Source organism: Geotrypetes seraphini, chromosome 1 (genome assembly GCF_902459505.1).
Source record: "Geotrypetes seraphini chromosome 1, aGeoSer1.1, whole genome shotgun sequence".
Classification (NCBI taxonomy): domain Eukaryota; kingdom Metazoa; phylum Chordata; class Amphibia; order Gymnophiona; family Dermophiidae; genus Geotrypetes; species Geotrypetes seraphini.
This window is the reverse complement of record NC_047084.1, coordinates 304,669,586-304,696,317: the sequence shown is the minus strand read 5'-3', so window position 1 is coordinate 304,696,317 and position 26,732 is coordinate 304,669,586. Positions and strand designations below refer to the sequence as shown.

The following is a 26,732-nucleotide window of genomic DNA, read 5'->3' as shown; positions in this document are numbered from 1 at the left end:
TTGCAGCACAGGAGAAGAAAATAAAATTTGAAGCACAGCATAAGGAAGTGAAGACAAATAAATATCAAGACCTAAATTGCATATATACTAATGCAAGGAGCCTAAGGAACAAAATGGGGGAATTAGAAGTCATGGCCGAAACTGAGAACATAGACATCATTGGGGTCTCCGAAACATAGTAGAATGAAGAAAACAAATGGGATACAGCAATGTCGGGGTACAAACTCTATCGCCAGGACAGGTCAGGTCAGAAAGGAGGAGGAATAGCCCTATACATAAAAGAAAGCATACACTCGACCAGAGTGGACACAGCGGTGACGACCAACAACTTGGAATCGCTATGGGATAAAATACTGGGAAAAAAAGGGCCTGAGATAAAGATGGGCCTGTACTATCGTCCACCTGGGCAAGCCGAAGCTATCGATGAAGAAATGGAAGCCGAGATGAAGCGAGAATGCAAAAGTGGTAACACAATTATTATGGGAGACTTCAACTATCCCGGGATAGACTGGAGTCTTGGAAGCTGAAAATGCGCCAGGGAGACTGGATTCCTGGATCAACTTGTTAGAGAACCGACGAGAGGGAATGCCACTCTGGATCTAATCCTAAATGGGCTAAAAGGACCTGCGAAGGAAGTGGAAGTAGTGGGATCGCTGGGAAACAGCGATTACAATATGATCAAATTCAAAGTTGAAGTAGGAATACCAAAGGGAAAGAGAACTATAGCGACAACTTTTAACTTCAAGAAAGGAAACTACAATGCGATGAGAGTAATGGTAAGGAAGAAACTTAGGAACACTTCAAAGAAATGGCAGACTGTAGAGCAAACCTGGTCTTTATTCAAGGACACGGTGATCGAGGTGCAAAATCTACATATACCAAGATTCAGGAAAGGGTGCAAAAAGAATCAAACAAAAGACCCGGCATGGATAACCAAAGAAGTGAAGAGAGCAATAGGAGATAAGAGGAATTCATTTAAGAAATGGAAAAAGGACAAAACTGAGGAGAACTGGAAAGAGCACAGGAAGCATCAAAAAGAAAAGCCAAAAGAGAATATGAAGAAAGGCTAGCCAAGGAAGCACGAAATTTCAAACCGTTCTTCAGATACGTTAAAGGGAAGCAGCCAGCTAGGGAGGAGGTGGGACCGCTGGATGACAGAGACAGGAAGGGAGTGGTGAAGGAGGAGAAAGAAGTGGCAGAAAAACTAAACATGTTCTTTTTGTCTGTATTTACAAAAGAGGAAACCTCCAACATACCGGAACTTGAACAAATCCTCAAAGGAGCCCAAACAGATAAACTAACATCCATAGAAGTAAGCCTTGAAGACGTACGCAGGCAGATAGAAAAATTAAAAACTGACAAATCGCCGGGCCCGGACAGAATCCACCCAAGGGTTCTGAAAGAACTAAAGGAGGAAATAGCGGAACTACTACAGCAAGTTTGCAATCTATCCCTGAAAACAGGAGTGATCCCGGAGGATTGGAAGATAGCCAATGTTACGCCCATCTTTAAAAAGGGATCTAGAGGGGACCCGGGGAACTACAGACCGGTGAGTCTGACTTCGGTTCCGGGGAAAATGGTGGAAGCGCTGATAAAAGACAACATCGATGAGCATTTTGAAAGAAATAAACTTCTAATCACAAGCCAACATGGATTCTGCAAGGGGAGATCGTGCCTAATGAACTTACTACACTTCTTCGAAGGAATTAACAAACGGATGGACAAAGGGGAACCCATAGACATCGTATATTTAGATTTCCAAAAAGACTTTGATAAGGTACCCCATGAACGCTTACTTCGGAAACTGAAGAACCAGATGGATCAGAAATTGGTTGGCGGGAAGGAAGCAGAGGGTAGGAGTAAAAGGCCAATACTCGGACTGGAGGAGGGTCACGAGTGGTGTTCCGCAGGGGTCGGTGCTCAGACTGCTGCTATTCAATATATTTATAAATGATAAAGCGACAAAGTGCGAAATAATAAAATTTGCAGATGATACCAAACTATTTAGTGCTGCTCGGACCAAAGAGGACTGCGAGGAGTTACAAAGGGACCTGAATAAGCTAGGGGAATGGGCGACGAGATGGCAGATGAAGTTCAATGAAGAGAAATATAAAGTATTGCATGTGGGAAGCAGAAACCCGAGGTACAGCTATACGATGGGAGGGATGTTATTGACTGAGAGTACCCAAGAAAGGGACTTGGGGGTAATAGTGGACAAGACAATGAAGCCGTTGGCACAATGCGCAGCAGCCGCTAAGAAAGCGAATAGGATGCTAGGAATAATCAAGAAGGGTATTACAACCAGAACAAAAGAAGTTATCCTGCCGTTGTATCGGGCGATGGTGCGCCCGCATCTGAAGTACTGCGTTCAATATTGGTCACCATACCTTAAGAAGGATATGGCGATACTCGAGAGGGTTCAAAGGAGAGCGACGCAATTGATAAAAGATATGGAAAACCTTTCGTACACGGAGAGACTGGAGAAACTGGGGCTCTTTTCCCTGGAAAAGAGGAGGATTAGAGGGGACATGATAGAGACTTACAAGATCATGAAGGGCATAGAGAAAGTGGAGAAGGACAGATTCTTCAAACTTTCAAAAATTACAAGAACGAGAGAGCATTCGGAAAAGCTGAAAGGGGACAGATTCAAAACCAATGCTAGGAAGTTTTTCTTCACCCAGCGGGTGGTGGACACCTGGAATGAGCTTCCAAAGGGCGTGATAGGACAGAGTACATTAATAGGGTTCAAGAAGGGATTGGACAATTTTCTCAAGGAAAAGGGGATAGAGGGGTATAGATATTACACAGGTCCTAGACCTGTTGGCCGCCGCGTGAGTGGACTGCTGGGCACGATGGACCTCTGGTCTGACCTGGCACAGGCACTTCTTATGTTCTTATGTTCAATCAGTGGGCGCAAGCACCTATCCTTCTCTCTGGCCCTCTTCCCTTCTGGCACCCCCCACTGGTGTCTCAGGGCCTGCCTGGAGGGCCTTCACACACACGCGGACATCGACATGATGATGTCACACATGTGCATGGTGTCATCACGGCGATATCCACGCACTTCCAGGTGCCTCGAGCCACGGCCACTACCTTTAGTGTGCCGCGGCTTGAGAAAGTTTGCGGGACACTGCGCTAGAGGCAGGAGCGAGTTCCTGGGCTCCTGCCTTCCAACTCTATTAGGTGTGTGATGAGGAAGACGGTACACTAGTGACTAAACTACCAGAGATTTTTTTATAGGGTCACTTTGGGAGGATTATAGAACTATCAGGGCATTTGGTATGTTTTACACTGCTTCAGACCTGGTGGTAAATTTCTTGCATTGTGTTTGTGTTAAAATATCCTGTGCAGTTCTCTGCACTGCTGTTCAATAACTGGTAGCTTCATTTCCATATATTGTAATATTCTGTGCTCCGACATCTACTGTGTAAGTTTAGCTCTGTGCTGAGTCTCTTTCTACATTCTGTGCCCGGTAACATGTGCATAGACTGCTGTTTATAGCATGCTGCCGCCTGAAGTAGTTTTCTGCATCAGCCCCAGGGGTTGTCAGTCTGGTCAACAGATGTCCCCTGAGGCATTGAGCACTGGAAAGAAGGGGAGGGATAGATGGGAAGATCTGATCCTGATCCTCTAAAAAAAGGAGAGACACAGAGCACAGAGAGAGAATGAAGCTGCTGTTAGTCTACATTCATTATTGGGGAAGGGATTGGGCACTGGGAAATAGTGGATCTAGTGAGGGCTGAGGCTCTAAAAAAATGAAAGGAGGTAGAACCTAATTATTAAGAGTTGCCTGACCCACCTGATCTAAGAGAAAGGAAAACAGAGCCATAAGAAAGAAAGAGAGATATTGGGGGGGAGGGGGGAAGGAGGGAGAGATGTGGTTAGAGCACAAAAATCACAAGAACACAAAACATAGAAAGAGAGAGATGTGCAGGACTTTATATGGGCACAACTAACATCCCGGAACTTTATTTATTCAATTTTCTATACTGTTCTCTCAGAGCTCAGAATGGTTTACATTAATTTATCAGGTACTTAAGCATTTTTCTCTGTCTGTCCTGGTGGGCTCACAACCTATCTAAAGTACCTGGGGCAATGGGGGGATTAAGTGACATGGCTAGGGTCACAAGGAGCAGCATGGGTTTGAACCCACAACCTGAGGATGCTGAGGCTGTAGCTTTAACAACTATGCCACAGTGTCCCCCAACTACAAAGAAAGCTTAAGATGCAAAAATCAAAAACAGTACTGTGAGGTCACTACAAGAGGTCAAACCCGCCATTTTGGTAATGTATCCATTAGGGGCGGGAATGAGTGGATATTTCTCCTGCCCTCACTGCCCCCCCCCCCCAGACTACCAGGTTTTATAGCTATCCAGCATGTTGGGGGGTTGTATGGTCGGGGAAGGGGCTTGAAGACATGGGTCCAGATGGAGGTGGTTCAAAAGAAATCCACATATTTTTTTCTTATATACACACCGGTCAACATTCAGCTGACACCTGTATAACTTATGCAAGCCCTGACTATATTTTGCCAGGATGCATAAGCTCTGGTAGCTGTACTGGAACAGTACTTGGCCTGGCTCTGAATATCTGAGGCTACCATGGTCAGTGTTTAAAAAAAGCTGATCACTGCTAGCTGAATATTGACCCATAAGTTCCTATGTGCCATTATAAAATAGGTTCCCAGAACTATCTTCAGTAGTGCAGAAATTCTCACGTACAAATTTACACCTGCCTGGAAGAAGCTGTAAGAATATGTGTGTACAACTGAGAGTGTCAGTTAACAGGGCAGGAGGGTACATAGGCATCTGTGTGTCTTTATTAAATGCTGGCACAAATTCTTCTTGAGAGCAGGCAGTGACGTAGCGAGGATGAGAGGCGCCCCTCCTCTGCCCTCGTCTCCACCCCCCCCCCACTCCTTCCCCAATCCCCCATGCTATGCGCCCCCTTCCTTTCCCCTGTACCTCTAGTTGAAGTTGTTGCTCGCGGCGGTCAACAGTGTGCTCCTCGTGACCCTGTCGGCTCTCCGTTTGACTTCACTTCCTATGCACGACACCCAAAAGTGATGTCAGCAGGAGAGCCAATGGTGTCACGAGGCGCATGCTGTTGACCGCTGCGAGCAACAACTTGAACTAGAGGTACAGAGAAAGGGAAAGGGGGCACTTGCATGGCATGGGGGAGGAGTGGGAAGTGGCAAGGGGCAGAGAGGAGGAGAAGTGCTGGAATCCTCACCAACATGGTGCCCTAGGCAGCCCCCCTTACTATACCACTGAGAGCAGGCCTAAATGTTGCACATAAAGCATATGTGTAAGCATATATCGCAAACCCGCCCAGGTTCCTCTCAAATGCCTCCTCTGAGCACCCTTCTGGACAAGTACTTACTGTCTTGTTCTGTGTGTAATTTTGGCATGACCTAATTTTCTAAGAGGCCTTATAAGACAATGCTTTGTGTACAAATAAGGTTTAAATAATTGTTCTGCACATGTATACTTCACTCAAACTAGGCCCCAGCAATGCCTACACATGACATTGTTATAAGTAGGAGTAGGACCCGCTGGAGTGAGACGACTTCTTAACCACCTTACCTTCATTTCAAGCTAAGTCACTATAACGATTTGCATCTTAACTTATTGAAGATTGCTCTTATAAATAAATGAACACTTTAAAACAAAAATTTTTTTGACACAGTTTATACCTTTCTACCAATTGAAGCTGGTGCAATGATAGACTACTGAAAACACTTATAGGGGCTTGAACCCGATTTGTGATTTTCTTACCATCATTTTGGTTCTGAGCACCTTATATTTATGAGTGTCCCCCTTTTTGGTTTGATGTATAAGTAGGAGCATTCATATTGGCATATTTACTTATATACGTGCATTTAGCCATCCAATTTTGTAAGTCCCTTCCATATACAAAACACACTTTTCCACATATATATTTATTTATATATTTAACACATTCATATACACTTCCCCCTCCCCATTCGCGGTTCCTGCACTCGCGGTTTCATAAAATCGTGATTTTTTTTCTGGAGAGGGGGAAAATTTAAAAAAGTCTTTTTTCCTCTCTGCCGCCTTCCCGGCCTTACCTGGTGGTCTAGAGGGTTTTCGGGGCAGGAGCGATCTTCCTACGCTCTTACCCGTTGCAGATCGCCATGAGGAAATGGCTGCTGGGAATTCCCGTAGTCTCTCGAGACTAAGTCGGGAACTCCCTACAGCCATTTCCTGATGGCAATCTGCACGGGGCAGGAGTGTAGGAAGATCGCTCCTGCCCCGAAAACCCTCTAGACCACCAGGTAAGGCCAGGAAGGCAGCAGGGAGGTGGGGGTGGGTCAGAGCCGGATAATCGCGGTTTTTCGGCATTCGCGGTCCGGCTCTACCCGTATCCCCCGCGAATGACGAGGGAGAAGTGTACCTCCTAATTCTAGATGGTTTCCAGAATCAAAACGTTCATAAAATTCCATAAAATCCACAAGCATAGACAATTTCCATTATGAACATAAACAACATTCACTATCTGCATGTACGTATATAGCAGCAATATGCCCAGAGCCACACGGGAATCATTCCTACATCTTACATACAGGCATCAACGAACAGTTGCATCTTTAATATTTTCTTGAAGTAAACATATTCTGTGCACAATCTCAGATATCCAGGCAAATTGTTCCACAGATACACACCTGCGATACAAAACATTTTCCTTTTTTGAAGTCACGTATCGCACTTCCATTTCCTTAATAGCTGTTAATCTCCCCCCCCCCCCCACACCTTCTGATCTCAGTATCCTTCCAGGTTTATAGATCTCCTACAACACATCGAAACATGCTGGGGCCGACCTGTATAGAACCTGGTGTACTGTCGTGAGGGACAAGACATGCAAGCGGGCAACGCATTAGCACAATATCATATCCAATGGATTCAGATTTCAAGATAACAGAGATCTGGTCAATAAGATCCAGACTTCTGTAAAGATTCTTGATGCAGGCTGGTTAAGCCAAAACACGTACGTGTCGAGTCTTTATGTGAATGAATGAAATACTGTAGAACACAGAGGTCGCCTTCGCGGTTTTTTCTATTCTTTCTGGTGTGAGGAGGGTTTTTCTCCTGTGTTTGTCACTTTGATGTCTTAGAGAACAGACCTTTTGTAAAACAGGTGCCAGTACGAGGCTGCACGCCAAATCCACATAGGCACCATTTCATTCAAAATCTGTTTGGGGGTGTGGATGCTCCCCTTGCACCCCTTCTAGCCACTCCTCTGGACCTTATCCTTGCCTGGCTAATGCAACAAATCGAAATCATGTTGTTTTGGGAGTTGTTTGCTATAATTGTGTGGTGATGTGTGTATTATTTTGTTCATGTTTTAAAACACAATGCCTGAAGACCTTGCTGCACACCAGTCTGACAGCTGCCTTCAATATTAGCTTGTCCAAATACTCTACAACGGTAGTCTGCCATGTGTGGCCCTAGGGCCCCATGAAGCCCCCGAAGTCTTCCATTGCAGCCTTCAAACAGTTGGCTGAAATGCTCTTCAAATCCTATAAATGCATTAATTTCAATCTTGCCCACGTGACTGCAAACTACAACTGCAAACAATCTCATAAGTGAGTTACTTGGGTGTCTCATTTATGGAATTTGCTACTGTTGACAATCCAAAATAAAGTGGTCTGAAATTTGGTAAAGATTTAATGCTAAGAAATGCAAGATCACGCATTTGGGTGCAAAAACCTGAGAGAACGGTACAGTTTAGGGGATGAAGAACTTTTGTGCATGAAAGAGGAGCAGAACTTGGGTGTATTAGTATGTGATGATCTAAAGGTGGCCAAACAGATTGAAAAGTTGACGGTGAAAGCTAGAAGGATGCTTGTGTGTGTAGGGAGAGGTATGGCCAGTAGGAAAAAGGAGGTACTGATGCCACTGTATATGACTGGTGAGATCTCTTTTAAAATATTGTGTATAATTCTGGAGATCACAACTTCAAAAAGATATAAACAGGATGGAGTCAGTCCAGAGGAAGGCTACTAAAATGGTCAGTGGCCTTTATCGTAAGCTGTATAGGGTCAGACTTAAGATCTCAATATGTATACTTTGGAGGAAAAGCGAGAGAGGAGAGCTATTTATTTATTTTGATTTCTATTCTGTCCTCCCAGTAGCTCAGAATGGGTTACAAGCCAACATTCACAATGGAAAACATTTGAAAGTAAGCTCTGGAATGAGAGGGCATAGGATGAAGTTAAGAGGTGATAGACTCAGGAGTGATCTAAGGAAATACTTTTTTACGGAAAGGGTGGTAAATGCATGGAATAGTCTCCCGGTAGAGGTGGTGGAGACAATGACTGTGTCTGAATTCAAGAAAGTGTGGGACAGGCAAGCAGGATCTCTTAGGGAGAGGAGGAGATTGTGGATGCTGTGGATGGGCAGACTGGATGGGCCATTTGGCCTTTATCTGTCATCATATTTCTAAGTTTCTATGAAACCGGGTAGCAGCGTCTTGTGAAGTGCATGTGAAAGAAAGAGGTTTTGTCAACCCCTTTGCCTGACTACAGAAGAATGAAATGAACTCAGGTGCTTAAGCTACAAGCCAAAGAAGGAGGGAGAAGCATCACTTTAGAGCGTGGCTACAGGAGAAAGTGTTGTGAGGAAAATGACTGCGTTGTGGAGACAGTCTGTGTGGAAGTCTGATGGACTTCAGTTGAATGAGAATAGAGTCACCCAACACTTGAGAAGCCACTAACTCCAAAAGAACTAGCAAGCATTGAAAAGATGAAGGAGCAGTATGGTATAGAAACATAGAAACATAGAAATAGACGGCAGATAAGGGCCCACGGCCCATCTAGTCTGCCCACCTTAATGTCCCTCCCCTACCTTTGCCCTGTGAATAGATCCCATGTGCCGATCCCATTTGGCCTTAAAATCAGGCACGCTGCTGGCCTCAATCACCTGTAGTGGAAGACTATTCCAACGATCAACCACTCTTTCAGTGAAAAAGAACTTCCTGGTGTCACCTCGTAGTTTCCCACCCCTGATTTTCAAAGGATGCCCTCTTGTTGTCGTGGGACCCTTGAAAAAGAAGATATCTTCCTCCGCCTCGATGCGGCCCGTAAGATACTTGAACATCTCGATCATGTCTCCCCTCTCTCTGCGCTCCTCGAGCGAGTATAGCTGTAATTTGTCAAGCCGTTTTTCGTATGGTTGATCCTTGAGTCCCGAGACCATCCGGGTGGCCATTCTTTGCACCGACTCCAGTCTCAGCACATCCTTGCGATAATGCGGCCTCCAGAATTGCACACAGTATTCCAGGTGGGGCCTCACCATGGATCTATACAATGGCATAATGACTTCCGCCTTACGACTGACGAAACCCCTTCGTATGCAGCCCATGATTTGTCTTGCTATAATGCTATACTTTGTCAATACTTACTGGATATTCTACAACCTCAGGAAAGAATACATTTATCACACGTTTTCAGTAAAGTTAGTTGGTAAATCCCATACCAGTGTTTGTGGTTAAGAATGAAATCTGTTCCTGGGCCTTTAAATTAAATCCTTTTCTCCCACCTAGGAATACTGACATCTTAGAGAAAAGTGTGTATGTACTGAGTGAAGTAAAGGAGCTGATTGAGAGAAAATTAAATGTTCTGTGAGCCCTCGGGGGGTAAGGTCAGCCTATTGAACTACCCCAAAATGAAGTACCCCTACGTAAGTTAGGGAGCCAGTGACAACGTTACTCTCCCTCTGTCACATCTGCCATGAGTAAAGCATAACATGATTGCCTCAAGAAAAGAGAAAATTCCCTTCAAATAAAAGTAGCATTATAACACATTGTTTAAAACAGTCAGCTACATATTGCCTTTTGATTCAGGAAACCAGCCATAAAATTAGCATAGTTTGATAGCATCTTCTCCCTTGCACAAAAAGTGAATGGTTTAAGATATAGAAGTAGAACTCACCACAAGATCTTGGCGGGTTTGGAAGGACTGGATATATGAACTGTAGTGAGACTCATCCATCTGGTTCAAAATGGCTGACATGCAAGCCACATAGTGACTCTGGGGAGAGAAAATGGAAGAAACAGATCAAAATATTATACAACTCACAAACCTTCTGAACCTTGCTCTTGAATGGACCCTTTTGGAGTCTAGATTAATAGGGACATCAGGCATGTTTTGGGATCCTACTATCGGTAGAGCACACCATAGAATCAGAAGAGATTATCTGGATAATTCCTTTAGCCAGTGGTCTCTGTGGGTATTCAGTAGTCCTATCTGTGTAGTATCACAGAATATCTTTACAAAAAGAGAAGGCAGAGCAGTAAGTTATCCATACAGCGCTGATATTCAGACCATTATCCAGAAAAAGTTAGGAATCTATATACAGCACCACTTGCTATCCAGATAGAGGTGCTGAATCTCTGTGTTTTATTTAATCACCATGGCTAGTTTACTTAAAAAAAAAACACAGACAGCAGAAGCCGAATATTGTTCCAAAAGTCTGCAGTGCTGTATTATTTATTTAATTTGTGTGTGTGTGTGTGTGTGTGTGTGTGTGGTGGTGGTGGTGGTGGTGGGGGAGGTTATATTAGGATTTATTTACTAACTTTTTAAAGAAATTCACCCAAGGTTGGTACAGTAAAGATAATCCAGACATAGGCAAAATATAATTATAACAATAAAATATTGAAATAACAGCACACATTATAGTTTATTGCATTGGTTACCATATTAACACAATACACATTAAAATATCATAATTACAAAAAGGTTAAGTAGAAGTTACAAGAATCTTCAGCATTTTTATGTCTATTTTGATGGAATCTCCAGCCTTTCCATTCCAAACATTCTCTTAGTACATCTAAATCTCCCACTACATCAAAAAGTCTCCAAAATGTCCTGTCTAAATTTAGCTAGTGGACTTTCACTGTCATTTCATCATAAATGTTCACCGAGTTCATGGGTTAACCACTGTTGGAAACAGGATGCTGGGCTTAATGGATCTTCGGTCTGTCTCAGTATGGCATTTCTTATGTTCTTAACATATACCCAGAAAAAGAATCACTGCTATGGACTTGTCTCTGCACTAGAGAATGACAAGGAGGCCAAATTTTTCCCCATCCCCATGGGAACTCATTTTCCCATCCTGTCCTGGTGAGTTCTTTTCCTGACCCTGCTCCATTCTTGCAAGCTCCATCCCCATCTGCACAAGCCTCGAACACTTCAAAATCATAAGTGTCCAAGGCTTGTGCGGTTAAGGCACAGCTTACAGGAATGGGACAGGGACAAAACTTGCGAGGACGGGACAGGAAAATTGAATTCCTGTGAGGACGGGAAAATATTTGCCCCGTGTCATTCTCTACTCTGTACTCCCCACATCTGATGTCAAAGAAAATAATTTGCAAAATCATTCCCACAATTGAAACAACCTCTTTCACACACAAAAAAATGGGTTTATTTGAAAACTGCTTCAAGTTGGGTGTAGGTAAAACAACATACATACTTTTCCCTACATTCAGTGGGTCATTTCCAGGAGAACAGATAAGGCAAGGATTGAAAATTGCAGTTTTGTATTGTGGAAAGCACACATGATTTTTTTTTTAGTTGGGAAAAAGCACTCACAGAAAAAGTAGGTACGGATTTTTTGTGCTTACACTTTCTCTAGGCCATTTCAAAGTGAAACACATTTGTCCTTTACCTTTGAAAACAGGTAAATTGTAGCCATGCAGACACTTTGAAAATGGCTTTCGTAATCAATCAAATGCCACAGTGCCCCCGATGGACCCATGAGATCTTACAGGTAGCATGCTGTGAATTAGGCACTGCAGATTCTGTTTGTTTAACTGGCAGGCAGGCTTTGTGCCATGGGGCATTAATCATATTATACTCTGCTGCCAAAGGACACAGTAAAGCTTCATGCTAGCAAAAAAAAACACAACGTGCACAATGCCAAACACAAAGAGATTACTCATTGTATATGTTTTCTTTTTTTCTTAAGCTTTTATAATAATTTACAAGCATTAAAACTTGAACAGAGAAACAGATCTTACTAAACAAATAATTTCAAGGTAAACATCATCAGATGTTTATAAGTGACATCTATTTCTATTAACCTCAATTTAAAGTAAATAAAGTTTAAAGAAGGGAGAGGCACGAAAACAGAAATATAAGAAATAAAAATATCCTACCTTAAGGTAAGAAAAAGAAAATTCTCACAATAGACCGTTGGGACCTATAAACTATGGGCTCCTTTTACTAAGGTGCGTTAGGGCCTTAACGTGCGCTAAATTGCCGCAACGCTAGACCTTAATGCCAGCATTGAGCTGGCATAATTTTAGAAGCATACCGCACGGTGTAGCACATGGTAATTTTGTGTGTGCGCTACAAACGCTAGTAAAAGGAGCCCTATGTTACTGCACTTCTTTAAGGGGACAGCAACAAGGAGGAAATCCAACAAAGTCTGCAGTATATCAAACAGCAAGGAAAAACCAAATGAAAACTGCAGGGTATGTACAAGATGCAGGCAATGTTTATTATACCAATGATAGAATGCAGTAAATATACAACCTTATTACCACCTAGGGACCTGACACGGTCCGTGTTTCGGACAACACGCCTTCCTCAGGGGTATCCATGGTAAGTAAGGTATAAGATAGACCGCAAAAAGGTACCAGACAAATGCCTGTGTGAGACAATCCACGAAATGAAAACTTCAAAATGGAAATGCGTCGCATTGTGAGTCAATCCATGAAATGAAAACTTCAAAATGGAAATGCGACGAATTTCCATTTTGAAGTTTTCATTTGGTGGATTGACTCACAATGCGACGCATTTCCATTTTGAAGGTTTCATTTCGTGGATTGACTCACACAGGCATTTGTCTGGTACCTTTTTGCGGTCTATCTTATACCTTATTTACCACGGACCCCTGAGGAAGGCGTGTTGTCCGAAACACGGACCGTGTCGGCTCCCTAGGTGGTAATAAGGTTGTATATTTACTGCATTCTATCACTGGTATAATAAACATTGCCTGCATCTTGTACATACCCTGCAGTTTTCGTTTGTTTTTTACCGCACTTCTTTAAATCATTTTAACATATCTGAAAGAGTGGATATAGCTAAAGGCACAGGAGGTTACCTTGATATCAGAAAATTTTTCAAATGCTCTGGGTCTAGAAATGTATAAGTTTAATCTAATATATTTATATTTCATCTACACGTAAATTGGAGGTAAAAGGTCTCTCCCAGGGCCAAAACTTGAGATTTGAAAGCTAACATAGGGCTCCTTTTACAAAGCCACGCTAGTGGTTTTAATGCATGCACTGGATTAGAGCGCGCTATAGCGTGCACTAACTGGAAATCTACCGCCTGCTCAAAAGGAGGCGGTAGTGGCTAGCGCGTGCGGCAATTTAGCACATGCTATTCTGCGCATTAAGGCCCTAGTGCGGCTTTGTAAAAGGAGCCCATAGTTCTTTGCCTCAATTGCGTGGCCCTAAGAAGTCAGGAAATATCAGAACCAAATGTCCCAGAAACTTAATATCTTTAAAAATGAAAATACAATTGAAGAAACCAATTCCTGTCATATTCCAGAGTGAATGAGGCTATAAAAGTTGCTTTAATTAGAACAGGCATATAATCTTCCAGAAAGCCAGCGAGATCAAAACTTGACCGATCACCTTGTTCCTTAGCCTCTTTAACTTCTGGAACTCCTGAATTAATATAAAAGGCTTTTGTGATTGGTGGCAAAGTCTCGGTGGGGATCTGCAAAATATCCTTTAGATATTTTTACACCATCTCCATTAAGGATAGAACCGGAGATTTGGGGAAGTTCAAAAATCTCAAATTAATTGTATGATCATGGTTCTCCAGAGTTTCCAATTTTTAATGGATATTCGTGTGAGGGTCTACTGAAATGTTCTCAGCCCAACCAAGAAGAGAATGATGTTATTTCACTTTTCTTGACACTTTTGTTTCAGTGATTTGAAATGAAGTTAAAAGTGTCAAGAATAGTGTGGAATAACTTGTAAGTTTTATGGCTCCACATCGTTCTCTTCTTGGTTAGGCTGAGAACTTTCAGGGGCCCCTTCTATTGTCTGTCATTAAAGCTGATTGAGCAGACTGAATCTTCAACATAGATTTTTCAGTCTCCTGCACCCATTTTTCTAATGCCAATAGACTCCCCACATAGCTCAGGAATTTGAAAATATTATCAGGTCTAACAATCAAAGCAGATTCCATATTGCTTACACCTTCCCATACCTCTTCAAGAGTGATTTTCTCAGGTCTTTTCTTCAACTGGGGTAAGATCTTATTCTCGGCAACATAGACCCCTGAGGTCATAGCACCACAAGTTGAAGCAGTAAAACCACCTACTGCCCTTCTTGTAGGCTCTACCAGTATCTCCAGTACTGGTCCTCCCATATTGTCAGAAGGTCTACCTGTCAGCATCCCAGCTGCTGTATGGACAGCAGCAGTGTCTTCGGCATCTAACTCATCTCTCGCTGTCAAATTAGAAGAAACACTTTAGGGTTGAAGTGGGAATTTGCGGTATTCAGGGCTCAGCATAGTATCTAAAATGCTAGGAGTCAAGACCCCTACAGCATGCCCTTGCTCCCGATCTTTATGTCCCCCTTGTGGGAAAAAGAAACTCTCAAGAGACTTCTGGGTCAAAGCCAGAGAAGGCACCAATTCAGCTGAGAAAACTTGGGTCTTTCTCCTTACGCTTAACCATGATGATTCAAAAAGTAAATGCAGTAAGGCTGACCTCACGTCTGCTCAAGTCACTATCTTGCCATCGTATGTGGGAGAAAGGTAGAGGGGAAAGGAAACAGGAGTACAGAAAGGGATGGAGAGAGGAGGGAGGGAAGCTTTATCATTCAGCCTCTGCTAGTGACTAGTCCAGTACAGGTGACTGAGATTAATCTTTTCAAAAGACAGGGAGCAAAGAGTTCTTTTCACTTAAGCCACAGTGCATTATCATTGGCGCTTCCTGTCCTCAGCAACAAACATATGAAATAAAACAAAAAAAAAAACAAACACCACAAGAAGCACAGACGGGTGTGCATGCATACAGAAACTTTGCCTTTGTGGAGACAAGAGTCGGGAATTTGCATACAGTCACAAACATCCATACGCAGACATGAATAGATAAAATGGAGGCAGATAAGAACTCAAGTACATACCCAGTAAGTTCCATGGCTGAATGCACAATATTGTCCTACATCATTTCATTCAACATCCACCATCTGCTGCACCATAAATGCTGCCTGAATTTTACTTGTAAATGCAGCGTGCAAAAATGCCTCATGACATTTGCTAATGGATGCCATGGGCTGGATAGGCACAGCAAAATGTGAAATCTCCATTGCCTGCTTATGTTCAGTAAATCCACTGAAGTTGTTCCATCAGTGAAAATAAACTGGTGGGATGTACACTAACTAACCATTTCATCAATTTTATCCTGTAGAGTAAGCTGCTTGCTGTGAAACTGCTTCATTCAAGCAATGACTGTGTAATAATCATTTGATTCACAATAAAGAACATAAGAATAGCCTTACTGGGTCAGACCAATGGTCCATCATGCCAAGTAGCTCGTTCTCATGGAGGCCAATCCAGGTCACTAGTACCTGGCCAAAACCCAAGGTGTAGCAATATTCCATGCTACCAATACAGGGCAAGCAGTGGCTTTCCCCATGTCTTTCTCAATAACAGACTATGGACTTTTCCTCCAGGAACTTGTCCAAACCTATCCGCTTTTAACACATCCTCCACTTTTAACACATCCTCTGGCAACAAATTCCAGAGCTTAACTATTCTTAAAGTGTGTCATGAGATGAATATTCAATGGGCCAGATTCTATATATGGGACTGGAAAATCAGGGTGGAAGAAAACCACGCTTAGCGCTATTCTATAAGCCACAATTAAAGTTAGGCTCAGTTTAATGAATACACAAGGAGGGGCATAATCGAAAGAAACGTCTAAGTCCATTTTTGCCTAAGCCGCAAGTCGTCCAAAGTCAGATACAGCTTAGGACACATTTTCGAAAAATACGCCCAAAATATTTTTTTTTCTGAAAATCGTCTAACTATAAGTCCAGCCGTCTGATCGTTCAAGCTGCTAAATCGTCCATCTTCATACCACATTTTCGTCCAAATATTCAGCCAAGTCAAAAATGCCTAGAATAAGCCCTGTTGGACGTGGGAGGGGTCAGCAAAGTGATGGACTGAACACCCAGACATGGCACCTGAATAGTGGGGTACCTTACAGGGCACTGCTGTGAACTTCACAAAAAGGGTTCCCTATAAACATCTCACTACAGTCCCTTATAGGTCATGGGGAGCCCCCTAAAACACACTATACCCACCTGTCTACAACCCCAATAGCCCTTATGGCTGCAGGAGTCACATATATGGCAGTACAAAAGGGTTTTGGGGTTTTTGGGGGAGTGTACATGTTTCACCATGAATGCAGTGATTACAGTGGCTTATGGGCCTGGGTCCTCCTTTCCATGGGTCCCTAACCCACCCTTAAGAACACTTAAGATACCTCTGTGCAGCACGACTAGGCTTTCTTATGCCAGGCTGCCAGGTGCTGATGTTCTGGAGGCAGAATTTAAAAATTGTGATTATGATTTTTATGGGGGTGGGGGTGGGGCGGGTGGTTGGTGTTCACTGGGGTAGTGTGTGGGGATCTGTACTATGTGTTTGCAGTGCTTATCTGGTCATTTTAGGTTGGTTTTTGTGACTTAGACCATTTTTTAAATAGTCTAAGTCACAACACCCAAGTTTTGTCTATGCTGTGTTGTAAAACGTTCGGTTATACATGCAGTATGACTAAGTCTAAGCCGGCCCACGTCCCGCCCAATTCCCGCCCTCGACACTCCTTCTGAAACGCCCCATTTATCTCTGGTCGTTCAGCGGCACTATGAAGGCCTTGGTCATTTTTAAATATGTCCAAAACCCGGTTTTATTATCGGCACTTGGATGTATTTTGACAATGTTCATCCAAGTGCCGATTTAGGACGTTTTTTGGACGTTTTTCACTTTCGATTATGAGCCCCATAGCAACTAAAATTAAGGCATGACCATTTATACCAACAAAAGCCTGGTGTAAATGCTCTCAGCTAAATACTGCATAGATAGGGCAAATTCTATAACAGTGTGAGTAATTTATAGGAATGCCTGCAGCTTGTTCATGTCTCTCTTGTGGCCACGTCCTCTTTTCTGCTCCACGCATTAGAATTTTGTGCTATGCTGTCTATGCCTGCTAGCAGTGTCCCAATAACAAAGGAATCATTTGAGTCTAACATAAACCATGCAACTCAGTTAAAAACATATAGTATATTTCAGGATCTGAGGTTGTACCTTCCAGAACCTCTAGAGGGAGTAAGAGCGCAGGCTTGCCTTTGTCACACTAGAAGCTATTCCTTCAGTAACCAGGGAGGGAGTTGCAGAGCACCCAGAGTAACACCTGCACCTGAAGGTTTGGGGCATGGTAGTAACTTTTTAAATGCTAAAGCAGAGCTGTAAGAGAGGAGGAATGCATATCAGCAGCAGTGCAGGGAGCTCTCAGGGCTGAGGGTTCAAACTGGCATTGAGCAGCCAATAGCTATGGAACTGGAGGAAGCTGAACAAGAGGTCACAGATCCAGAGAGCCCGGTAAACCAGCCCATGGAAGTAAAACTGTACAAAGACCTGCCAAGCCAGGAGCAACAAGATATGGAAGTTTGCTGACCAGTTAAGGCAAGTGGAAATTGATTTCTTGCTTCAGAACACTGTTAAAGTTTTGTGAAGTGAAGTGAAAAGACTTTCTTTTTTACCTGCAAAAGACTGTGGATTACAAGTGTCTGAAAGCAGTGAAAGGTTTTTCCTTGACTTTTGTTTTTCTCTTTTGAAGTGGGGGCTGGGCAAGCACAAGCCCAATGAGAGTGGGGAGCCTTGGTGTTAACCTTGTGGTGGAAATGAGGGTTTATTAATTATCAGTTGCAGCACACAAACCATACTCTCCAGTCGGCACAGAGACCCGCTGGTGACCCAGTGCCCTAGCACTGGAACACACTGTGCTGTAAGCAAACACAAACCAAAAGGAAAGGTTGAAGAAGATTGTTTTTTTGGTTTCTTGCTGTTATGGAGTGGGCAGGTGAAACATGGAGAGTTTGTGAAGCCGGAACTTTTTGATGAGAAACTCACCTGTTTTAACAGGTGTATGTGCTTTTATTTTTTTCCTCTGCATTGTGGGTTTTTTTTTGTGCTGTGACCAAAAAAAACTGAGCAGAGCACTGCGTAAAACTGTGAGGACTTAGAGAAGTACTCGGAGACTCTTTTGTTGCTTTGCCCTTTTTTGTTGCTTGAAGGACCATTTCTGAGAACTGAATAGAGAGAGCATTCTGACACCAGGAACTTTATTTTTGACTTTTTGGATTTTCTTTTGTGATACTTTTGAGTTTTGGACTGTTACCAATAAATTGTGGTCTTTGCCAAGCTCTACAAAGATTGTTGGTTTGGGTGTTGTAGTGCTGGAACTCCTAAGTCTCCTAGAATCTTATGTGTCCCAGGAGGGGCACATGGGAAATCCTGTCACGTGTCACTCCAGAACCAGCTGGCCTAAGGGAGTGGCTGTGACAATTTACATGCCCCATTTTATAGAATATGTTTAGAAAGTTGTGTGCATAAATTCCAATTAGTGCTAATAATGACTTGTTATTGGCCAAATTAAATAATTAGGCTGGATGTGCTGTATGCAAAATCTGAGGGAGCATGACTGCCCACAGTAGCGTAGCGAGGGTAGAAGGTGAGCAGGACAGTGACACCCCCCCACTCCTATGTCAACCCCTTCATGCCCTCTTCTCTGCCCCTGCTCCTTCCATGCCAAACCCTTTGCGCCTTCCGTGCCACACACATGTCCTCCCTTCCCACCCCTGTACCTCTTTAAATCTTTGCCAGCATTAGCAACTTCTCCGGTCTGCTGCTTGTGCTGGCTTTCCCTCTGACATCACTTCCAGGTTCCACGACCTGGAAGTGATTTCAGAGGGAGCCAGGCTGACGCGAGCAGCAGGCTAGAGTGGTTGCTTGTACTGGCAAAGATTTTAAAGAGGTATGGGGGGGGAAGGGAAGGCGCAAGCATGACATGGGGGGTGGAGAGGTGCCAGTGCCCCCTTACTATGCCACTGACTGCCCAAGTGGCATTGAATGAACAACATGTACAAGCGCACCCTGAAATGAATCTATGGCATCTAGTCAACTACTTTGTGCAAGCCTGCAATTGGATAAACACATCTGGAGAGGTGGTCACATGACAAACTCAAGCACACCAAGGGACAATTAGGTTAAAGCCAAGATACTTTTATTCACTGCCTATTTTTTACCAGTCAATATAACTAAAAGACAAAACAACAACAACAACAACAATAATAATAATAGGAAACCCATATGCACCACTGAATAAACACACACTCATGCAAGAACACTATCAGTTGAAGAGATACCATATTGTCTGTAATAATAGCCCCCTCTAATAAAGACTCATTGCCCCTGTTTCAGCATCGAAAAACCCTATAAATTTCATCGTAAAAGCCAAATCGTATTTTTCCAACAATAATAATAATAATTTATTTCTTATATATACCGTCAAAGCCGTAGTAGTTCGAGGCGGTTTACAACAAAGAAGGACTGGACAATCAGCAAATATAGGTACAGTTAGAGAAAATAGGTACAACAAAGAAGGGCAATACAATCTGCGTAATGGTTCAGTCCATGAAAGTAGGTATAACAAAGGGGTACAATCAGTGAATATAGGTATAACAGAGAGGGGGTAGGAAAGTCAGCGAAAATAAGTACAGTCAGCAAATGAAGATACGATTTAAATGGGTAAGCAGGATACGGGTGCGATAAAATGGGGCCATAGGTTGGGCATAGAGGTCTTAGGTTATAAATCGGTTAAATAGATTGGCTTTTAGTACTTTCCTGAAGTTTAGGTAGGATGAAGCGCATGAGATAATGTTGGCCAGCCAATTATTAAGCTAACCTGCTTGGAAGGCGAGAGTTCTATTCAGATATCTTTGTAACGGCAGGCCTTTAGAGTTGGATGGCTAAACAAATGGGTTTTACGTGTGTGTTTGGATGGGCGGTCTAAGATAAAATGGGGTACCAAGTATAGAGGGGCCGAACCAAGGATGGATTTGAAACAGAAACAGGCGAACTTGAATTGCACTCTTGCTTCCAAGGGAAGCCAGTGGAGTTTTTGGTAGTAGGGAGTTAAGTGATCCCATATTTTTAGTCCAAAGATCAGTCGGATTGCCGAGTTTTGGATGATTCGTGGTCTTTGAATGTTTTTTTTTGAAAGATCCCAGGTAGGTGATGTTGCAGTAATCAAGTAAACTTAAGATGGAGGATTGCACAAGTAGGCGGAATGAGGAAGTGTCGAAGTATTTTCTGATGGATCTTAGCTTCAATAAAGTGGAGAAGCCTTTTCTGACCAGAAGGTCGGTGTGTGTTTCGAGGGTAAGGTTGCAGTCAAGTGTCACTCCTAGAATTTTAAGGAGTTTGTTATGGGAAAGAAGGCCATTTAAGGAGATTGAAGAGTCTTTGATTTTGTTGTTCGGACTCGCCAGAAGAATTTGTTTTTTTCTGAATTGAGTTTCAGTTTGAAATCGGCCATCCATAGTTCGATTTGCGTTAAGATTGATGCTAGGTGATTAATTATCTCAGAGGTTATGTTGGTTAGGGGAAAGACTAAGGTGATGTCATCGGCGTAGATGTAGAATTTGATCTTCAAACTTTGCAGTAGGTTTCCTAGAGCGACCAGGTAGATGTTGAACAGCATGGGGGACAGGGGGGAGCCCTGCGGAACTCCACAAGCGTTAACCCAGCTGATGGAATGAGAGTTGTCACTGTAAACTTGGTAAGAGCATTTACCTAGGAAACCCTGGAACCATTTTAACACATTGCCTGAGAGACCGATTGACTCCAAACAGTCTAGAAGAATGGCATGATCGACCAAGTCGAAGGCACTACTAAGATCAAATTGCAGGACTAGTGCACTAGTGCCCTGACTAAACAGGTTATGAAGGTAGTCTAGAAGAGAAGCGATGACAGTTTCAGTGCTGTGTCAGGAACGAAAACCTGATTGGTTATCATTTAGAATGTTGAATATGTCAAGATAGGTTGTTAAATCTTGGTTGACCAGACCTTCCATCAACTTTGTAAAGAAGGGAATGCTCGCAATCGGTCTGTAATTAGATGTAAGGGAGATGGAATCTTTGGGGGTTTTTTACAATTGGAGTGATAAGTATCTGGCCTAGGTCCTCAGGAAATGTGCCTGATTGTAGCTGGGAGGAGAGCCAGGTGTGTAACTTGGCTTTGAAGGAGGTCCGGGCAACTTTCATTACATTTGGTGGACAGCAGTCTAGTTTGCAGTGGGAATTGGCATATTTTGAGTAGAATTTGCAGAATTGTTGCCAGGTAGGGGTGGTGAAGTTGTTCCAGAACAAATCAGCCCTGGTTTCGTAGTCGTGGAGCTGAGCAATTGGGTAGTTCAGATAGTTGGTGGAGGTTGTCGGTAGGGTGGATCTGAGATTGGAGATTTTGTTGTTGAAAAATTCGGCCAGGTCGTTGGCTGGTGGAGGGGAGTCTGAGGAAGGGCGGGTAAGAGTCTGAATATCATAGAGGTTGTTGACTATTTTGAATAGGTTTTTGAAATCGGGGTTAGGGAAACCGATTTTTTGGGCGTAAAAGTTAGTGCATTTGGTGATTATAAGATTTTTGTAATTTTTTAGTTTTGTTCTCCAATTGGCTCTATCTTTACTGTCATTGGATTTAAGCCATAATCTTTCCAATTTTCAAAGTTCCCGTTTTACTGATCCTAGTTCGGCATCAAACCAGCCGTCCAGAATTTTGTTTCTCATTTTCTTTGTTTTAAAGGGGGCCATTGTGTTTAGGATCTGTGTGCTCGTGTTTGTCCAGGAGTCAACCGTAAAGGAGTCAGGGTCCGGGTTGGAAGAGATGTCGTAGTGGGACCAGAATTCCACTGGGTTAATTAAGCCTCTTGTGGATATTACCTTCTTAGGCCTTTTTGTCATCTTTGGATTGGGTAAGTGATGTCTTACTTGCCATTTGAGATGGAAATTGCATAATCTGTGGTCTGACCATAGGGAATCTGTCCAGGTAGCTAGTTCCCAAAGAATCTTGGGATGGACTTGTTCTTTGGAGGAGAAGGTTACTAGATCTAAATGGTGACCTTTATAATGGGTTTTTTCAGGGTTCGGTATGAAAAAGTCTAGAGAGGTGATGAGGGATAGTAGGTCTTTTGTGTCGCTCTGCTCAACCTGTTCTAGTCCACTCCCTGGAATTCACAGTAACCGGTAGTGCTCTCCTTTATCCTCCTCCCCCCCTATGACTGGATGCTCAAGTCCTTGCACCAGACCAGTGAGGAGAGGTAAAAAGAGAGATCCAATCATTGCGAAGGAGTGAAGAGTGAAGGAAAGCAACGCCAGTTACCATGAGGGTGGAGGAGAGAAATGATGATCATGGGTGGAGGGGTAGAGGAGATAAAGAGTGTCTCTGTTAATAGCCTACCCTAGATTCCAGAAAAATCTGTTGTTTCTAATAATAATATCCTGGCCACTTATTAGAAACAATGTGGTAATTGTTCAAGAAAGCTGGTAGGTCTTTAGTTTTCACAGCTCTGCAATCATTATACTACCGCACAAAGGGCATCGCTGAACCACATTTAAAGTGTCTTGCTCTCATCTGCAGCACATTTTCCACATTAGAACTCATAAACAAACACCATCGCCAAATAATACATGCATTTTTCATTTGTATGGTGTTGCTGATGCTTCTTTCCTATTCCCTTTCCTTGCTAACCCCAGTGGAATTATTTGGAAATAAACTATGAATTTTGCATATCAGCAAACACTGGACTGCTTGAACAGCAATCCTGCAGCTGATTTATGAAACATCAGAGAATATAATAGCTAAAATAAAATAACATTCAAAAGGAAAGCTTCCCTCTGCTCATCATTTCATTTTCTTATACTGTGTCGAGATATAAAAATAGGGGAGCGCAGAGTAAACAATTTTTCTTCTGTTTAGTTTCCCGTGTAGTTTTCAGGATTTTTCTTTTGTTGTTTTAAGGCTAATGTTACTAGTGTGCGCTCATCCTGACACAGAAAAACTCCCTGAAATTTTGAGTTGATCTTTTCCATGTTGTTTGAAATGAATGCACATCCCTAGTATAAAAGCTCAGCGCAGTTAAGTGTAACTTCTTTTCCATTGACCATGTCGTCAAACATGATTACCCAGCAGTCCTAGAAGATAGTTGTACAGCTATCCTGCAGAAGAAGAGAGTGGGAGTGAGCCACAGAAGGCAGCAGAGTGGTGTTCAAGTCTCACCCATTGTCTCTTCATTTTTATGCCTTCTAATACAGTGGCATAGACATGTGGGGGGAACCCCCCCCCAACTGCAGAACCCTGAATGACTGATGGGGATGCCTAAGCCCCACCAGCTGAAGAGCTCCATGACCCGAACCTCCCCTGGTGTGAAGAAGTCAGCAGCATACTTTCCAGTCACCAGCACTGGCATTCCTCACACATGCTCATTTCAGGTGAATGAAGTGAGCATGTGCAAAGAGTGCCAGAGCTGGCAGCTGGAAAGCATGCTGCCACCTCCTTCGCACTGGAGGAGGTTTGGGCTGCAGAGCTCCTCAGGTGGTGGGACTTGGGCAACCCCACCAGCAAAGGTAAAATTGGGAGAGAGAGAGGAGAGAGGAAAGGGTGGTCCCTCAATATAATCTGACCCCCCACCCCCCCAAAAAAAAAATTTGTGCTTCTGGCTATGTCCATAATTTCTTTAAAAGACTAAAGGCTCCTTATACTAAGGTGCACTAGCATTTTTAGCGCGCACTACCTGCCAAGAACTAACGCCAGCTCAATGGTGGTATTAGCGTCTAGCGCGCAGCAATTCAGCGTGCGCTAAGCTTGCGCTAAAACCGCTAGTGCAGCTTAGTAAAAGGAGCCCAAAAGTCCATTAATGTGCAAGGATATTAGATGCCCTAGGTGAACTTTCAGCCTTGTGTCCCACCTCAATTAACCTCCAGGTTCCTATCCTCCCCCCTAAATCATATGATAATTAAGCACTACAGTCAGAAGAAGTCCAATATCATCTTTACCAATGCTGCATATGCTGTAGAAATGAATCCCACACACCTCTTCCAGGGCCCTTAGGTCCACTAACCAGAATTTACTAATAGTCCCTTCAATCAAGGATTTATATTATACTAGAAATACAATTTTCTCCGTTGTCATGCCCTCACTTTGTAATGTAATGCCATTGAACCTTTGCTCTGAAAATTCCCTAAACAAGTTTAAAACATACCTTAAGACATTTCTTTTTAAAGACGCTTATCAAAATTCCAATTGAGCTCCCCCCCAAAAAATGGCAAAATAAAAACACTTTCATGAAGCAACACCCCCTTTTACCTCATGTTTTATCCTTCCCTTCTTCTTATTTTCATTTATACCATGTAATTAAATATTTTCCCTTCCCCCTTCCTTCCCTTTGTCCCATACCCATTGTAACAAAGTCTTTGTTTTGATTTCAATCCCCCTACTTTTATTTCGATCTTTTTTTTTTTTTTATATAATTTTAACATTTTAAATAATCTTTTACTTTTTATTATTGTAAACCGTCCAGATTCTTGTGATGGTCGGTATATCAAATTATAAATAAACTTGAAATAAATAAACTTGAATCATTTGAATTTGAATGGTGCAGAGGCAGAACATGTACACACTGAGCATGGGCATTGGACGCCAGCGCACTCATAAAGCTGCAGTTGTCAATTAAGCTGCTAGCTTTCACTCAAGGTGTGAAAAATAACAAAAAACATGGAAAATGACGCTAACGCAAGATTTATCAAAATATTTAATTTTATTGTTTTTATTCTTCCATTATGAAACTCAAAAGAATAGTTGAAAGAATAGTTGCGTTAGCGGGAGGTCGTTATAGTTGCCAAAATGCTGGCCTTCTGATAACGAGCTCAACTCAACTCGAAGCTCCCCATTATATACCTTAAGTTCAGTATGACATCATTGGCTGTGTGGGCCAATCAAAACTAACAGAGGTGGTCTTAAGTTAGACAAAGAAAATTCCTCTACATGTTTAAAAGTTTCAGAAATCATATTTATTTTGTTTACATTCATTTCTGAATATACATTAACATTTTATAACATATCCAATATTCCTTTTATCCCTTTCACAAAGGTATATTAAGAGAATCTGCATTTGTTAAAAAGGGTGCTGAGATATTCTCAGCCCTCAGAGAAAAAGGCAGTCAAGGAGAAGGAGGGGCTGTTCCCCATCTCCCTGAAACCTAACAGCTTCATGTAACACAGTCCTGAGCGTGGGCCTCTCCTATGTTTGAGGCTAGAACAGCAGCCTCTGACTACCGTAAGTATTTCCAGATGTTGTGTTCAGGCTGCCTTTAAATTTCTTTAGGTCGCAAATATATATAATATGTTTTTTCAAAACCAATTCTTTTGTTCAATACACATCCATAGACATAATCACTTACATTCAGGGGCCCCAGGTATTTCATTCATAGTTAAACCATTTATATGTATCTCAGGTTGGGATACGTAATCTAATATACTTTTTCTAACCAGCCTAAGGCACATCTGGTATCAATTAGAACCACGATGCTAGATGCGGGAAAACTCTGAACAAAGAAAAGCAGAGAGAACAAAGAAGACAGAAAGACAGAACCCAAAATGGAGTTCTTAATACAAGATGGAGTTCTTCATCCCTCTAGAAGTATGTTACCCATTACCTGATTTCCTCTATGATTCTTGCTTAATAGCAAATTACATAAAAAGAATGCCTAAATTACATAAAAAGTAGTGGATGCCTATTTTATAGAGGCACTTTGGAGCTTGGATTATCTTTTTAAAATATGCAATGGTTTTGGGGTGGTTTTTTTTACCAATCTGGTACGTTATTTAAGGGCTCGAGGTTGTTCATCTAAGGGGCAAAATATCTCACCAAAATTTAACAGAATGGGACCATATTTGGAATGGGAGAAACCAGTGAAAAGATACATCAGGTTCAAAAACTGGGCCAGACTAGGATGCAGAGAAAGAAGCCCCACTATAAATGGGTCAACGCCTGTCCAAAGAAGAAGCAGTTCCAGCTTCTGCTGTATATACAGTCTGATAAAGTGAAACATCCAAGTTTATTTAAAATTTGTTATACCGTCTAATCATACTTCTAGATGGTGTACCCTACAATAAAATGCATAAATTATAGTTAAAATTGACAAATATAGAAGGGGAGCTAATTGTATGACAGAGCAGCACATTTTGGCCATATATAAACATAAGGAAAAATGGGAGGAACTACAATCTTATGAGGAAAAAGAACGGGAATAAAAGAATCAGCTCTTCCATTTATCCTTAGAGGGACAGTCATGTTCCAAATCCTTGGCCTGTACCTCTTCACATCTCCTCTTTTACCCTCCCTTTTACAAAACCGTAGTGCGGTTTTTAGCGCCAGCCGCGTCAGTAACAGCTCATGAGTGTCGAAGCTGTTACTGCCGCGGCTGGTGCTAAAAACCGCGCAACAGTTGTATAGGCCTGGTTTGGCGCAAACTACGCAGAAGAATTAGCAGGTCGTGACAGAGACCTTTCTAGTCCTGATCAGAAGGTCTTATATACATGCAAACACATTTAAAACTTTGAAAAGTCA

The 26,732-nt window shown here is 42.5% G+C and overlaps 1 protein-coding gene across 1 annotated transcript in view; it reads right to left on the bottom strand.

Annotated features, from left to right (window-relative positions):
- The window catches only part of LOC117365127 (dedicator of cytokinesis protein 2-like), a 1,549,644-nt gene that overhangs the window by 450,579 nt on the left and 1,072,333 nt on the right, over positions 1 to 26,732 (bottom strand). Inside the window, exon 28 of the mRNA XM_033955120.1 lies at positions 9,953 to 10,051. Coding sequence (XP_033811011.1) covers positions 9,953 to 10,051 — 99 coding nt within the window. The remainder of the gene's footprint in view (positions 1 to 9,952; positions 10,052 to 26,732) is intronic.